Source organism: Coturnix japonica, chromosome 1, assembly GCF_054131305.1.
Source record: "Coturnix japonica strain WE chromosome 1, WE-NBRP24, whole genome shotgun sequence".
In the NCBI taxonomy this organism is placed as follows: domain Eukaryota; kingdom Metazoa; phylum Chordata; class Aves; order Galliformes; family Phasianidae; genus Coturnix; species Coturnix japonica.
In genome coordinates this window covers 121,851,078-121,865,972 of record NC_140663.1, presented here as the reverse complement: position 1 = coordinate 121,865,972, position 14,895 = coordinate 121,851,078, and the positions used below count along the sequence as shown (strand labels likewise).

The 14,895-nt window shown below is 43.2% G+C and overlaps 3 protein-coding genes across 5 annotated transcripts; 2 read left to right on the top strand and 1 right to left on the bottom strand.

Annotated features, from left to right (window-relative positions):
• Positions 1-3,123: 3,123 nt before the first annotated feature.
• On the bottom strand, positions 3,124-6,999 carry PDCL3 (phosducin like 3). Of its 2 annotated transcripts, none has more exons than XM_085533555.1 (6): positions 6,699-6,999; positions 5,958-6,087; positions 5,246-5,336; positions 4,785-4,928; positions 4,144-4,352; positions 3,124-3,531 (listed from the first exon to the last, which is right to left on the bottom strand). In XM_085533555.1, the coding sequence occupies exons 3-6, from the start codon at positions 5,317-5,319 to the stop codon at positions 3,389-3,391; spliced, it is 570 nt and encodes a 189-aa protein (XP_085389681.1). In that variant the 5' UTR covers positions 5,320-5,336; positions 5,958-6,087; positions 6,699-6,999; the 3' UTR covers positions 3,124-3,388. The 2 variants fall into 2 exon arrangements, with proteins under 2 accessions (XP_085389681.1, XP_015705958.1); XM_015850472.3 differs by having other exon boundaries at positions 6,920-6,999.
• Positions 7,000-7,067: 68 nt separating this feature from the next.
• Positions 7,068-10,110, top strand: LOC107307028 (histone H2A-like). 2 transcript variants are annotated; one of them, XM_085533570.1, is made up of 2 exons: positions 7,068-8,399; positions 9,558-10,110. In XM_085533570.1, the coding sequence occupies exon 2, from the start codon at positions 9,559-9,561 to the stop codon at positions 9,976-9,978; it is 420 nt and encodes a 139-aa protein (XP_085389696.1). In that variant the 5' UTR covers positions 7,068-8,399; position 9,558; the 3' UTR covers positions 9,979-10,110. The 2 variants fall into 2 exon arrangements, with proteins under 2 accessions (XP_085389696.1, XP_015705965.1); XM_015850479.3 differs by lacking the exon at positions 7,068-8,399 and adding an exon at positions 8,425-8,538.
• Positions 10,111-12,562: 2,452 nt separating this feature from the next.
• On the top strand, positions 12,563-14,665 carry LOC107307040 (histone H2A, embryonic-like). The gene is made up of 2 exons (XM_085551686.1): positions 12,563-12,637; positions 13,613-14,665. The coding sequence occupies exon 2, from the start codon at positions 13,625-13,627 to the stop codon at positions 14,036-14,038; it is 414 nt and encodes a 137-aa protein (XP_085407812.1). The 5' UTR covers positions 12,563-12,637; positions 13,613-13,624; the 3' UTR covers positions 14,039-14,665.
• Positions 14,666-14,895: the final 230 nt, after the last annotated feature.

Here is a 14,895-nt window from a genome sequence, read left to right as displayed (position 1 = left end):
AGTACTTTATGCCTCTCGCAATCCTTTGATGACTGAATTAGTTAAATGAAATTGAAATGAAGAGTGATTTAAAATGGGCTGTAATGAGGAACGAGTTTAACTGGCTAAACACTGCTTTCCCAACAATTGACAGGGAATAGATTAGGTTTAGCAAGGCAGTGGCTTTAAGGGTTGTGACTGGCATATGGAGAAGGGAAAGCGGTCCCCTTTGATCTTAGCAAGAGCAGTGTTTCTTTAGACATGATCTAATCCCAATAAATATGCAGAAAAAGATTCATATTATGGTGCTTTTTCTCCCCCTCCTTTACAAAACAAGAGTTAGCCCAAGCTAAATTACTGTGGTTTGTGTTAGAAGTCTTAATTCATACTGCTACGCAGACTCTGAAATGTAGAACTTTCTGGATTTTGAGAGAATAATGACAAACTATTGTAGACTTGAACTTGCTGTCCAAAAATACAGCTAAAGTTTGATGGAAATCACCTCCTGAAATCCAGGTCCTTAGGATACTTGTGTCCAAGCACAGGTACCCCACCTATGGTAGGACTAAGTACCTGGAGAACTGGCTGGAGAACTGGCTTTACCCCTTCATTGCCATGCTGTGCTTGCACAACACAGGGCTTTCCGTGAGTAATGTGCACAGGAATCGTTACCCTCCAGGTCTGACAGGATTTGTTGAGGGTAGATCATCCCTGTAAGCAGGTTGAGGTAGAGGAAAATCAGAGTGGAGTCTTAGCTGGATCAGGACATTAACTTAACCTGTCTGCTCATATAACCTGGGTAAGCAGCAGACGTCAGACCCACACTGTGAAGCCTGCACTCTTTATGACTACAGGCTTACTCACATTTCACACACACACAAAAATCCCTCAAATGACTGTCCACTAATGGTGAATCATCCACATCTCTCTATGGCCCCTGGTTACTTTTCTTCCCACCCTCAGGCACTGCTGTTGTGTGGAATGAGTCAGAGATGCTCTCATAGCACTGCACAGAACAGGATCTTCTATGAAACTCAGCAGGCTTCACAGGATCAGCGCCTCTGACACTCCAGAGCCTCAGTACACAGTGGAAATCATTGGTCTGACACTAACTGTTGACATAATGATAAGCATTCAAGTTTCCCTGGTTATTTTCTCACATTATATTGCCTCATTCTGCTATGGATATTAATTGGCTGGTTTGGTTTGCTATTTAGCAACTGGCTTCCTTTTAAATGAAAGCTCATTCCCCTTACCTGAATGCCTCTGTAGCTTCTGCTATGCTGAAAGGTTAAACAGAGCTCATTATCCATCTCCAGCAGTGATCTAATTTCCACAAAAGGCCTTGATCAGGACAATACAATTGGCAAGAAAGAGAACAGGATTACAAAGAGCTGTTTTCATACTTAGCCAAATACCAGGAAGCACAGAGACCATTAAAAATGATGCTCTGCATGGGTGTCAGCAGCTCAGCAGAACCTTCAACCTCTCTTGGTTTTCTGTTATTGTCCCATCTACCCCATTAAGGATGACATTTTCTAATGGCACCCCAAACGTCAACTCATCAAACATCTCAGAGTACAGGATGTACAAGAGTGGAGTAAAAGATGGTACAAGTCATAGGCACATAGCAGTCTCACACGGTTCAGTCATTAGATGCATTTTGTCCTTCTGCCACCCAATGATCAGCACTAGCAGGTGTATCCTCATGCATGCCCAGACTGCTTTGTGAAGGAGACTTGGTGAGAGACCTCTCGTGGTCACTTCCATACTATGTAATGATAATAAATGCATGCCCACATCTGCGGTCTGAAATTAAGAGTTGGCAGTACATAGGCTGTCCTGTCCAGCACTGGTTATAGATATGTATTTAAAAACTGAATGTGCTGAGTAGAGATGAAACATTATCAGTATAGGAAGATGTGCATGGCAAACTCACAACCAGAGCAAGATATCTCACCGTAGGTCCTTGGATGAAAGTACCTGACAGGCACAGAGAGGATGTACTGAAAGCAAAGACTGAAGGCAGAACAGAATACTGCATTGATTCATGGACTGTAACAGGAGAAACCAGTGGTCCAGAGAACCACAAAAGCCTACCTGCAGTTATTGCCCTTCTCCTTCCTTAAAGAGGCTCAAGAGAGCTAGTAACAGAAGCAAAAATGCATCCAAAGCTCTAGCTACTTTTTAGATTATACTTTAAATTGAATGTGTTGAATCAGTGACACAAAATGAAGTTTCTGCCCTCCTTACTAGAAAGTTGATAAGCTTTAAAAATAAATTGAGTAGAGTATGGCAGCTGTGCCTGCGCTAAGACAGCTGAACTGCTAACAGCAGCCAATGTGGAGAGAGAAAGGCTGAGGATATGACATTCATTCCAAACCATCTCACAGAGGGTCTTATTTCAGACCAGCTCTTGCCTTACTTTTTGGATCAAACGCCCCTTGGTGGCTGCTCCTCCCAGTTAGCACCCTCCTAAAGAAGCCCAGCTGATATACTAGAGCTCATTTCAAGGTATGAAACAATACACACTTAAACAAGGGCAAGCAAAGAAAAGCCATGCAGACTTCTGCTAGAATCTGCTTAAATGACTCCTAGAGAAGTAATTTCTTGGCTTTCCTTTGGAGAATAAAAGCGATCCTTTTCCTAGATTGTACAGGCAAGCAGCAAAAAAGGCTCAGGTCTGGTAGCATTTTGGATAGCCCAGTGTCAAGAAGTGTGTCAGTACATACAACATGTAACAACCAACATTTATCAGCTGGCATCCTGCTGCGTTTTGCTCACTTCCACAGTGTTGTTTTAGTTGTTTTACCAAAGAAACAAAAGTCAAAAAGATGTGACACTCAAATCCTCATGCAGATCTCAAGATTTCATCAGTGTCTACTGTTCCAATCCAAAATAAGCACACAGCTCAGTGTCAGAAGAGCTGTAATTCAGGAAAGGAAGAGATAGAGCTGAACTAAGACTTCAGTCATTACTTCTTTACCTTGAAGAGCTCTACACACCGCCCACACTCTCCACCCAGCATCTACACAGGGCAGGCTAACAGAAGGCCAAATTCAGTGCCATGCTGTAACTCACCATGTTTAAGATCAATTATTTATACTAACACACTCAAACCATTACACTTTAGGCCAGATCATATTTTATGCTTTAAAATAAAGTGTCAGCAGTTTATTAATAAAATAACAACAACAGACTTTAGTATCTACCAATACCTGTATTTTAAAACTTGGAGTAAGATTTACTCAGGCTCTGTAATACAAAAAGTCTTTTACAATCTCAAGTGAAGGTGCCTTGAAATGCTCCCCTTCTGGGGTTCAGGAAGATCTTGATGAGCACCTCCAGTCCTTTGGGCAGGAACACTGTCTGTAAGTGTATTGTATCAACCCCGATGCTGATGTAGGAGTTAGTCATCCTCTGAGTCACTCTCTCCCCTGGTTGGGACGCATGCCCTTATGGAGGACATGAGCTGGTCTTGGATCTGTTTCCTGGGGTTCTCCTCAAGGTCTGTCTTGATGGCACCTGACTCCGAGATCTTCCACTCCAGTTCTGCACAGAGCAAAGTAAGAGTGCCATGAATATGGGGAAGCAAACTAGGCTGATTTCCATCTCTGACTCCTTTTGATATATGCTTATTAATTTACCTCGACACACATTTCCTCACCTTTCTGATTTACTCTCAAAAGAGAAAAGGACATCAGATCTTGACAATACTCCTCAGTTCCTCCCAACTTGTTTCTCCAGATGGTTTCTCTTATCACCCTACCACGAACATCATCAAAACCAGGGCCATACTCTCTCCCTCTTTGTTGACAAGCCAACAAGTATCCCTTTACCTCTAATTAAGTCCAGGAATTGCATCAGTTCCACTTACTTTCCAACAGGTAGGGCCTTTTCCATTGCACAACTGTCTCCAAGCACAACTTTATGATACTATTCCCTGCCAACCTGCAAACCACAGCTTTCTAAGTACCTTTACATTGGCCTACACTTGCTGCTTTTAAAATATCACTTCAATCATGTGTTGTTGAGCCAAAAGGTGGGGAGGGAAGATAACGATTATCATCATGCAGCTCTTAGTGATCTCCATTCTCCTTATTCTCACATAACTTCTTTAGTTTCCCACAAAGATATTCACAGCAGATGGATGCAGACACTCACCATCCCTCGTCAAGTTCATGCCACCGAACACCAAAGGCCCAATGAACTGAGCTCTGATGTCTCCTTCAAGGTAGACAAATATCGTAGGCAGATTCTTGTCGGGGTAGTTGGGTATGCAGGTGGTAGAGATAGCTTTGATGAATTTCACATCTCTGAACTTTTTTGCAAGTCCACTTAAATGTTGGTTTATTAAGGCACAGAGTGGAATTCTGCCAAGAACAGACAGAGACACACATAAGAACTAAAAAAGACTCATCTGATAGCAATCTTCTCCAGAAGACAAACCAGTCAGAAATAACAGTTCAGTGGGAAGATCAATGTACCAGAAACAACCTCTGACTACTTCTGTTGTTCAATACTCCAGCATCCAAATAAACTTAGTACCACTAAGTAAACTTAGTGTGGTTTATCTTTGGTTTGTTTGTTCATTTTAATTGCTTTAATTGCTCGTTTTTAATTAAGATACCAGCAGCATCACTTCATGGTAACATCCTTTTAACAGCAAAGCTCAACTCTCTTGAAGCCAACAGAAAGCAAATTACTAGTAACTCCCTTAACTCCACATTGAGTTCCTCAGTTTCCACGTTAACTACACGTTTGTCAGGAGCCAAGAAAGGTTTAGAGGTTAAATAAGATCTTACCCCTGTTTGTAGAGGTGCAGGACTACCCATATGCCTTTCCCAGCTTTTGTAACCTCTTGAACATAATCCTTTCCAGAAATCTCCAAAACTTCTCCAAATTTATTCTTCATTTGAGCCGCTTTCATTTCTGCTAATCTTTGCTGTCTGGAACAACAAAGAATGGGAAAGAGATCTTAAAAATAGATACATTAAAAGTATCTGGCTGAAACTTAGAGGCAGGTTACAAACACGTTGAAACTCCAAAGTGATAAAAGCAAGTTGAAGTAGGCTACAGACATTGTTATATTTGCACCACATATTCAATCTATCAATATGCAGCAAATACAGTTGTGCTCCATGAAAGGAATTTGATGTTTCCTCTGCAGATGCTATGCTATGAAGCCGGACGGTAGAAATAACAAGAGATACACAAGCAAAATAAGAAAGATTTCAATAAAGCAAGTTCCACACGATGCTCTAACCTGTACATTTCAATAGCTCTCTCATCTTCCTCATTAAATTCATCCTCATTTTCTTCTAGCTCCTCCAGAGTCATGTCCTCATATGTTTTCACTAGAAAAGAAGCAGTATCATATCAGCAAGTATCTCATTCTGGGAACAAAACTCATCAGCCTTTCAGTCGAACAGAATTTAGGTATGAGACATGTTTTTTTTTCCCCTCCAACATTACACTACCTTTTCAGATAACATTATGTACTCTATACATATAGATGTAAAGACAACGGTGATTCTAAGCCAAAGGCTGGCTACACTGATACGTAAATACCACAGCTAGCTTTCAAGCTCTGTGACTTCAGCACAAACATACAATACAGCAGGGATGGCTGAATAATGGAGTACACATACAATGTTTGTGAGGTGTTTTATCTGTACATTCATATGACATACTCCTCTGAGACAGTTCTTGTTTTAATTGTATATGTTTCAAAATCATGGAGTTGTCATCAAGAAGAGAGTCTTCCTGCTCTGGAAGAGGCCATATATTCTGGAACGTATTTGTCTGATACTGTTAACAGACACATCGCCCTGCAGAAGAATTAGCTCAGGTATCCAGTCAGGGGGGTTGGAACTTCATGATACTTGAGGTCCCTTCCAACCCAGGTCATTCTGTGACTTTGTGATCCCTCACAGGTTAAGAAGAGGACACGTTGCTTCACAGGCACATGGGCTCACCCAGAGACTTCTGAAGGATTTCAAACTGCTCTTCTTCCTTTGCACGCTCCTGCTCTTCTCGGTTTTCCTTCGGAGGAAGGATCCCTTTCTTACGCAGGATGTCATTCCACTCAGTGTCTTTCTCTGGGTCCTACAGTAAAACAAGAAATGGATGACTGGTATTTAGGAGAGCTTTGGTACGTTCAAGCAAGACATAGCACAGTGATGAAGTGTAACCATCTGGATGCGGACAACATCATAAAGTCACAGCACACATTCTCCTGACACCAAGGCTTCCCAAGACACACTACTTGTGCACTAAGGGCTCTTCAACACTCACAGAATCACAGAATTGTAGGGGTTGGAAGGGACCTCTAGAGATCATCGAGTCCAACCCCCCTGCCAAAGCAGGCTCCCTACACCACGTCACACAGGTAGGCGTCCAGGCGGGTCTTGAATATCTCCAGAGAAGGAGACTCCACCACCTCCCTGGGCAGCCTGTTCCAGTGCTCTGTCACCCTCACTGTAAAGAAGTTCTTCCGCACATTCATGCGGAACTTCCTATGCTGTACTTTCATCCCATTACCCCTAGTCCTGTCCCCACGCACTACTGAAAAGAGACCAGCCTCACCACTATGGCTCCCACACCTCAGGTATTTATAAACCTGGATCAAATCCCCTCTCAGCCTTCTTTTCTCAAGGCTAAAATAGATGACTCCTGTCATCTATCAACACGCAGAAGTGCTTAAACCACGCACCCACCTGCTTACTTCAACAGCAAAACGCATACTGCCCTTTAAGAGACAAGAGCCCAACCCGGCGCCCCACAACGCCATGCACGGCCGCAGCCCAGCTCGGGGAGGAGCATCGGAAAGACCCGGGGCCGGCAGCCTATACGGCTCCGCACATCGCTCCACCAGGCTCCCCCGCGTTATGAGGCTGGGTCAAGGCCGGGCAAGGCCGCCACGACCCCCGGCTCTCACCTGCATCTTGCCTGCGGGACAGCGGCCTGCGGAGCGGCGGGGCTGGGCAGGGCCGGTCCCGGCGTGCGCGGCGCGGCGAGGCGGGGCTGGCGGACGGGGCGGGGCGAGGGCGGTGTCGCCACTGCCGCTTCCCGGAGCCTAATAAGCGCCTAATAAGGCAGGGCCTGCCGTCAGTTCGGTATAGGCCCGATTGGGGGCTCGGTTCCTTCTGCTGTGGTGATGCTGAGCCTGTGACAGACAGCTACAGACCGTGGGTTTCTGAGGGATTCTCGTCTGCCTGTTGCAAGCGAGCTGTGTGAAAATCCAGACAGTCCTTTCCAAATGAGAGAGAAAGGAGTGAAATCCAGCAGTTCAGGGCTGTGATCACTGACCTGAGGTGCCCGACCACCCTCTGGTGATACCTAGATAGTCACTTTGAGTCACATTGAGATTGATAGCCACAGCTGCAGTTGACAGTGATCATTAAAATGAATATTTGGATGCATGGAATGTGTCCTATAGCCCTGGAGGATTGGAACACTCAATGTTTATGTGCACCATATGTCCATCATTGTGGAAGCTGGGGTTGTCTAAGTGGTGAATATCTTCTCTGGAGATATTCAAGACCCGCCTGGACGCCTACCTGTGCAATGTGGTGTAGGGAACCTGCTTTGGCAGGGGGGTTGGACTCGATGATCTCTAGAGGTCCCTTCTGACCCCTACAATTCTGTGATTCTGTGAATCTACTGCAGGCCCTCTCTATAAATCACAGTATTTTAGTTCTGACCCACAGTTAACACCCGGCAAGCAGAATAGAAGGCTTAATTGTTTCCATAGCTTTCAGTGTACAAATGTTTTGTTGGGGCCTGAGCTTTAAGAGGGCCCTTGCTGGTTAAATATTCATCTTCTGAAGCTGAAAATACCATTCACATGCATGGTTCTTGCACATTGCTCTTGGAACCTGTTTTGGGCACCTAGAAACAACTACAAAAAGGGCATAAGCAGAAAGAGTACACTCATTATTTACAAGGTGAATGAAAAGAGTTCCTGCCCTGACCCCAAGCACCAGAAGCCCATATTTTCAGATTAAGCTGTGAGTTACCAGAGAAGCTCACACCTAGAAGCATCCCCTTCACATCACTTCAGGTGCTGAAGGGCCTCCTCTGCCTAAGGCACCCACAGTACTCTGCTTCCTCCCCACACACAACTTGATTAAAACTCACATTTCCTCTATATACTTATCTAAAGCCTTAGCAGGAAAGTGAGGATTAATTTTTACACGTGGTACATGAACAGAAACATTCCATCCCCAACAACTAAGAGCTGATATTATCACAAAGACTGAGCTACAGGTGTAGTTTAGCCCTTGAAGACAACTTGGGCTTCCACGCCCCCTCCAAGAAGGATTTACCTCAGGGTGTCTGTATTTCTTCCTTTTCCCTCCAATCAAGTGTTTGGAGGAAGATGAGCCACATGTGGGAATGACTCATTAATTGTCCAGGTGAGCCCACTAATGGGGAGAAAATCTTGCTCATAAAAGGCACTGCTCCAGGCTAAGGGAAATGGGTTCCTGAGGATTGTTTGTCTTTGACTGTGGCCTATAGCAAAGTGAAGATTAGGCTACAACAGCTCTTTGGAAGGTAACAGGATATCTTTTTTTCTTCTCTGATGCTTAGGGAAAAAGTTGGGGTTACTTTGTAGAGAAACTGTGAGTGTAGCATAGTATATCTGCAGTGTAAGCTATCAGAAAATGTTTGGTGGGGGTAATAAGCTTTGGCTTGGCTTAGGCTTTGTTATGGGGTGGGTTTTTTGTTTTGCTTCTTCCCTTTTAAACTTTATTCTGTTGTCTTGTAAATACTTAAGTTTTTCTTTTTAAAAGCTACACAAACTATATTAACCTAATAATAGATGTTCTTGTATATTATAAACAGTTGTGCTAGAAGTAGTATTTTAAGTCTGAGTAAATAAGAGAATTAAGTATGTTTTCTACTTTAACTGTGGATATTCTTTAGCTGGACTGAATTTCTTGATTAGAGTTCTAGTAAACTGACAGTAATATCTATGTTTATCATGTATGTTGTCAAAGTTAATTCATTCTCTCTGATGTAGAGTAGCCTCCATAGACTTATGGCAGTTACAGAATCTATTGTGGGATGAGTTTAGAGACTACAGTGGGCTGTGTGAGTGCTTGAGGTGTTGTATGTAATACAAATTCAGAAAATCTAATGTAATAACAGAAGTTTGAATGCAGAGTCCTGGAAAAAAGGGGTAGCCTTGGTCTTTAGCTAGTATTGAGGTAAGTTATTGTTTAAGACAAACCTTGTGTGAGGTCCTGCCTCCATCTTGCCTCAATCTCCAGTACACTCTAAATACTGAGAAACTTTTTTTTGAGCTCTTTGCATCTGCTTCAGTAAGTTTTACTGATTGCTTTTCAAACCACTCTGGCTCATTCAAAAACTGGCTGTTAAGTAGCAGTTATCCTAGATCTATTCTTAATGAACTTCAGTAGGTTGCTCTTCCTACAAGCTTTCTGCTTGGTATAGAAGAGTGGAAAGTGTAACTATCCTTGCTGTTATCTCCTCTTGTTATCAGTTACCTGTATCCAAAGCACCTGGGTAGTGTGAAAACCTCCAATTCTTTGTCTCTCTGTGCTATTTAGAATGTCTGGACGGGGGAAGAAACTTGCAGTGGCTGGCAAGCCTGAAGTTGCACCAAAGAAAGCAAAGTCAGTCCTGGCTGGTCTGCAGTTTCCTGTGGGTCGAGTCTACAGGCTCCTTAAGAGAAGCCACTATGCTGAAAGGATCAGCCCTGGTTCTGCAGTCTACATGGCTGCTGTGCTGGAATACCTGACTGCAGAGATCCTGGAGCTGGCAGGGAATGCTGCACGGGACAACAAGAAGGCCAGGATCCTGCCTCGACACATTCAGCTGGCTGTGAGGAATGATGATGAGCTGAGCAAGCTCTTCTCCTGTGTGACCATCGCTCAAGGAGGGGTTATGCCCAATATCCTTCCCCAGCTCCTTCCCAAGAGAACGCCCAAAAGTACTAATGTGTCTCAGGAACAGCCCGGTAGCCAGTGAAACTTGCTTTTTCTGGTCTGATCTATGCACTTATAATGGGACTCAGCTCTAATTTGTTTAATTCTTTGTAGTTTTTTCCACTGTTTTTATAATGTACTTTTAAAGATTGTAATAAAAGTTCCTGGAAAGCAACTCTGTTCTCCTTTCCACAGCTTCATTTCCACAGAGATGTGATTGCCTTGTCGTTTTCTTAATCTAGCATTCCACCCACATAACTTCTTAAATCTGCTTGTTTACTTCTATAATATGTTTCCAGGTAAAGGTTGTAGAGCAGGCAGAGGAATCAAGACATGTTCGTGTGAATGCTTATCATGAACTCAGTTAGTTCAGCACCTTGCAGGTTAATTCTGCATTAGGAATTGATTACCCTTTGCTTTAACACCTTACTGTTTGGGGAGCTGCAATGAGCTATCTCTTGCAGGAGACTAAACTACTCTCTTCTCCTTGTCATACTGACTACAGGGGGCATACTTAAACCTTGTGCTGTTGGTGGAGGTGATTTTCTTGCTTCTTTCTATTGGTGTGGAATAACTAAAGAAACTCCCAGGCCTTTGCTAACCAACTCATTGGAAGTGAAAGCTTTCCATTGAGAAGGTTCCTAGGCTTTTCTCTCTGTTTGTAGTGGATGTTGAGATTTGCTATTGAGTGGGAAAATGGGATCTGGCGCAAGTGTAGTGGGATCAGTCTGCCTTTGAGGTACTGCCTCACAGACTTCACAGCATCTCACAGAGAAGAGCTGGTTAGGACCATCTTACTAAACTACAAGCAGAGTGAAAACCTGTTTTCTAAGAGATATGCCTGTCATGTTGAATTTGACCTGGGTGCCCTCAAAGCATGAGTATGTCAGAACCTACAGGTCAGCCTTTACAATCTTGAGGGACTTTGGAGCTGTAGTGATTCACAAGGTAAATAGCTCAAAGCTGCACTTGAGTAGGAGTGCAAAAGGAGAAGGATACCTGAGCAAAGTGAACATCTTGAGTTTTTCACAGTAGTGGGCAATTGAAGGTGTTGTATCAGCCTGTTTGCAAAGATCAGTTTGATGAGGTTTTGGCTGGAGTGAGAAAGTGGGGGATGTTGGAGTAAAGAGATGTAAAAACACCTGGAAGTAGACCCATAGCTTTGTGTGTAATGATATATTGTATCATAGAATAATTAAGGTTGGAAAAGCCCTCTAAAATCATTTAGCCCAAGTGTTCTCCTATCACCAATATTACCCACTATGTCCCTCAGTGCCACATCCACACATTCTCAAACACCTCCAGAGACGATGATTCTACCACTTCCCTGGGCAGCCTGTGCCACTGCCTCACCATTCATTTGAAGAAGCTGTCCTTCCCAGTATCCAGCCTGAATGTCCCCTAGCACAACTTAAGGCTTTTCTTCTAGTCCCTCTTGTCCTACATACAACTTCATCCTTGTGCTGTTAACTGCAGAAAGAAATGTTTTAAAGGATATATATAAGAAATAAACGTGTGAAAATCAAATTAATCCCACTATTTGACCATATAAAGCCATGATGGAAAGGATTATTTCTTTCAGTGAAGCAAAAATCTACAACTTGCAGTAACGAGGGAAGATTCAATCAAGATACTCATTTCATGCAGTTTGCAGCATGGCAGTTATAGTTATATGGCCCTTTGCTAATCAAGGGAGCTATATTTCAGAGCTGCTCCAGGATGAAAACTATTCCTATGGTTCTGCTCTGCAACACACCAAACAGACCCTCGAAGGCACATCCAGTGTTCATGCAGCTACTAGAAAGGCCTTTACTTGACATTTTCTGTACGATGAAAGAGCTGGTGGAGAAGAAAGGTCCTATCCCCAAAAACTGAGTCTGTGGTGAATTCCAAGGTCTATTATTTTCAGTATTTTGATTGAGAACAGCCTCATCTGTTTTCTTCTAGCTAATAGTTTAATTCATTTGTTAACTGGACTGCAGAGTGAGCTGAAAACTCACCCCCTTTGGATGTCAGGGGATGGTTGCCTCCTAGTTCAGCTGCTGGCGAAAGTTTCTTTTGGGCCAAGGCTCAACCCTTCAGTATTCATCTGTCATCACACAATCAATCCTTGCAAGAACATATAAAACCTTGTAACACAGCACAGCATGACTTTGGAAGATAAAATTAACTATGTGACTGAGGGGGACAAGCCATACAGCGGAGGCAACCAGAAGTTCTGAGCCTTTCCCAGGCTCTGCAGTGGGCTCATAAAGCAGTTTGACCACTGCTGGCAGCAAAACCAACCACGGTATAGACTACTGGGTTGAATTCTTGATGACTGCAGCAGGGTGTAATGTGCCCCCCTTCCAGCTGTAACAAATGAATTGCCAGTCAGAGGTATTACCCTTCTTTGAGGCAGTAAATAACATGTGTTTTCAGAGGAGAAAATCAGCTGACAAAGTGCAAGGCAGCTTTTCAAGGAAGAGTACCAAATTCACCTGCTCTTTAGAACTGCGCCATGTTGCTCAAGTGTTGTGACTTTCATTGCTCCTCATTCTGAGAGGCTGAATCTTCACTCACTCAGGTGGCATTAAATGAAGCAAGAGCTGCTAATGATATGGCTGCCAGTATGGAGCTTAAAAAGGGGCAGCTGTGGGGAGAAAGTGTGGTTTGTTTTGGTCTGGTCTTCCTGGAGAGAAGGGCTAAAGCAACTTGTATAGGTGAGGGCTTTTTCTTTAAGGGTGTGCTTCTTTGTGTTGGATATGAGTTGGATGAGTAAAAGTCACAATTGCATGAGATAGTGGCTTTTATAATGTTTGTTTGTATAAGGCTGTTGTTTAAGGTGAATTTTCATCTTTATTTGTTTATCTTGGCTACTTCTAAAGCTCACTTTTTCTAGGGTCCTCAGAAACCTGTAAGAGCTTTACTTTTATTATATTTCAAGTTGCTTTAACGTAGTATTTGATTGATCCTCAAATTTGATCCTCAAATCTGAGGGAAGTTCCTTATTTCAAAACAGCTTACAATCAAAACTTGAAAGCAATACAGAATTCTCCTATATTTGCTTTCTATTTTCTGTTACAAATCAAAGAGGGGCTGGTGCTATTCAATACCAACTTCATCAGTAATAAGTAAAGGAGGCTTCTTGTAATGGGAGAAATACTATACAGGTAGATGGCACTCAAGTATTTGTAGTGATCTGTTGCAATATGTCGAGTAAAACAATTTAAGTCTCCAGTGTGGAAATAGCTTCTCTTTCTTGTAAGTCTTGTTTTTTGTTTGTAGCTACTTTGCAGCAATAGGTCCCCTCACCTTTAGAAGATAAGCTGTGTTTGAAGTGGTTTCCAGCAGATGAAGGGGATATTTTTTGTTTATTTTTCTGTCGTTACATCAGGAAAAACATATAAATTTTTAGCTCTGTTTGCTTGGAGGACATGGTTACGGAAGCTGTTTATGTTCCTGCTAGGGGTAAGTTCAGTGAAGATTCCCTGCAGGCTTTCTGAACGCTTGTGGCATCTGGAAGCCTTGTTTGCTTAACCTTTTTCCTTAACAGCAGTGCTCCTCTGATACTTGATCAGAAAACCTTGCTCCCATGTTCCACTTCTCTTTCTTGAGAAGTTTAGGAGCCCAGCAGAAAGCTGACCTCAATTGTTTTTGTTTTTCCTTATTGCTAATTCTTCTGTTTCTTACACTAGGTTGACACTAGAATGTCCGCACAGGAAAAGGACAACACAAAGCTTCTTCTTGCATCAAAGAAAACGAAGTCAGTCCTGGCTGGTCTGCAGTTTCCTGTGAGTCGAGTCTACAGGTTCCTCAGGAGAGGCCACTATGCTGAAAGGATCAGCCCTGGTTCTGCAGTCTACATGGCTGCAGTGCTGGAATACCTGACTGCAGAGATCCTGGAGCTGGCAGGGAATGCTGCACGGGACAACAAGAAGGCCAGGATCCTGCCCCGACACATCCAGCTGGCTGTGAGAAACGATGATGAGCTGAACAAGCTCTTCTCCTGTGTGACCATCGCTCAAGGAGGGGTTATGCCCAATATCCTTCCTCAGCTTCTTCCTAAGAGAACAGTGACACTTAAGCCACCCCACAAAAATGGCCATTCGCAGGAGTTCTAGCTTCTGCCACACACCTGGGCTTGTGTTGTTGCTATTGCTGGCTGCTTTTCCCCAGCCCAGTGCTCTGCATAGTTGGTGTTCAGGCTTTTTTAGTCTATATTTGTATGCATATCTAGGTGGGTGTCTGGGAGGTGCATAAGTTTCTCTGTCAGCATTCTTCAGAAGAAAGAAGTCAGACTGCTTTTATGAATAACTGCACAAAGGACTTGACCTTGTGCCTTTCAATGAAGGATTTGCTGCATCAAACAGATCGTTTTCTTTCAACTACCTGTTGTCTTTAAAGCAGCACCTGAGGAACTTCATCTAGGCTTGCTCATGGTAAAGCTGATGTATTACCCAATATTGGAATGCTGAAATAGGGTTGTGCTGTAACTTTAGCATCACCACATACACATTGGGCTGAGGATTATTTGATATTGTTCCTTCAGCTTCTGCGTTCGCAGAGTGCCACCTGAGGAGTCTTCTGTAGATAGTGTATAAATGTTGACAGCAACTGAGCCTTAAGGATATAAAAAGTTGTTTTAAGCATGATTCTAATAAGGCCCTCCTTAGTTTCTTTGAGGCTTGTTCTATCAAATCAACCAAACTTATACAATAAAATGCAATCCAGAAAATGACTGTTTCCAACAGCTTTTAAAGATTGTGTTCTGCATCTATGTAGTTGGGAAGGCTGCTTGAGTACTATTGGGTTAGTGGCCCTGCTGTCCACCAGGTTCAGATATAGTAATCCATTCAGACAAAAATGTTACTAAGATAACTACTTCTGGATGGGCCCTACCAGCTCAGTGTCTGGGAGACTGTTCCCTGTGTTTGACCTGTGCAGATGGGTATATTCTCTGTACAGACTGTCTAGGGGG

Excerpts from the sequence above, each read along its gene's own strand:
- PDCL3 (XM_015850472.3), bottom strand. Across the intron at positions 5,337-5,957 it reads AATCCTTCAGAAGTCTCTGG|TGAAAACATATGAGGACATG; the intron begins GTGAGCCCATGT and ends CTTCTTTTCTAG. Across the intron at positions 4,353-4,784 it reads CTGCACCTCTACAAACAGGG|AATTCCACTCTGTGCCTTAA; the intron begins GTAAGATCTTAT and ends TGTTCTTGGCAG.
- LOC107307028 (XM_085533570.1), top strand. The coding sequence starts at position 9,559 with ATGTCTGGACGGGGGAAGAAACTTGCAGTGGCTGGCAAGCCTGAAGTT.
- LOC107307040 (XM_085551686.1), top strand. The coding sequence starts at position 13,625 with ATGTCCGCACAGGAAAAGGACAACACAAAGCTTCTTCTTGCATCAAAG.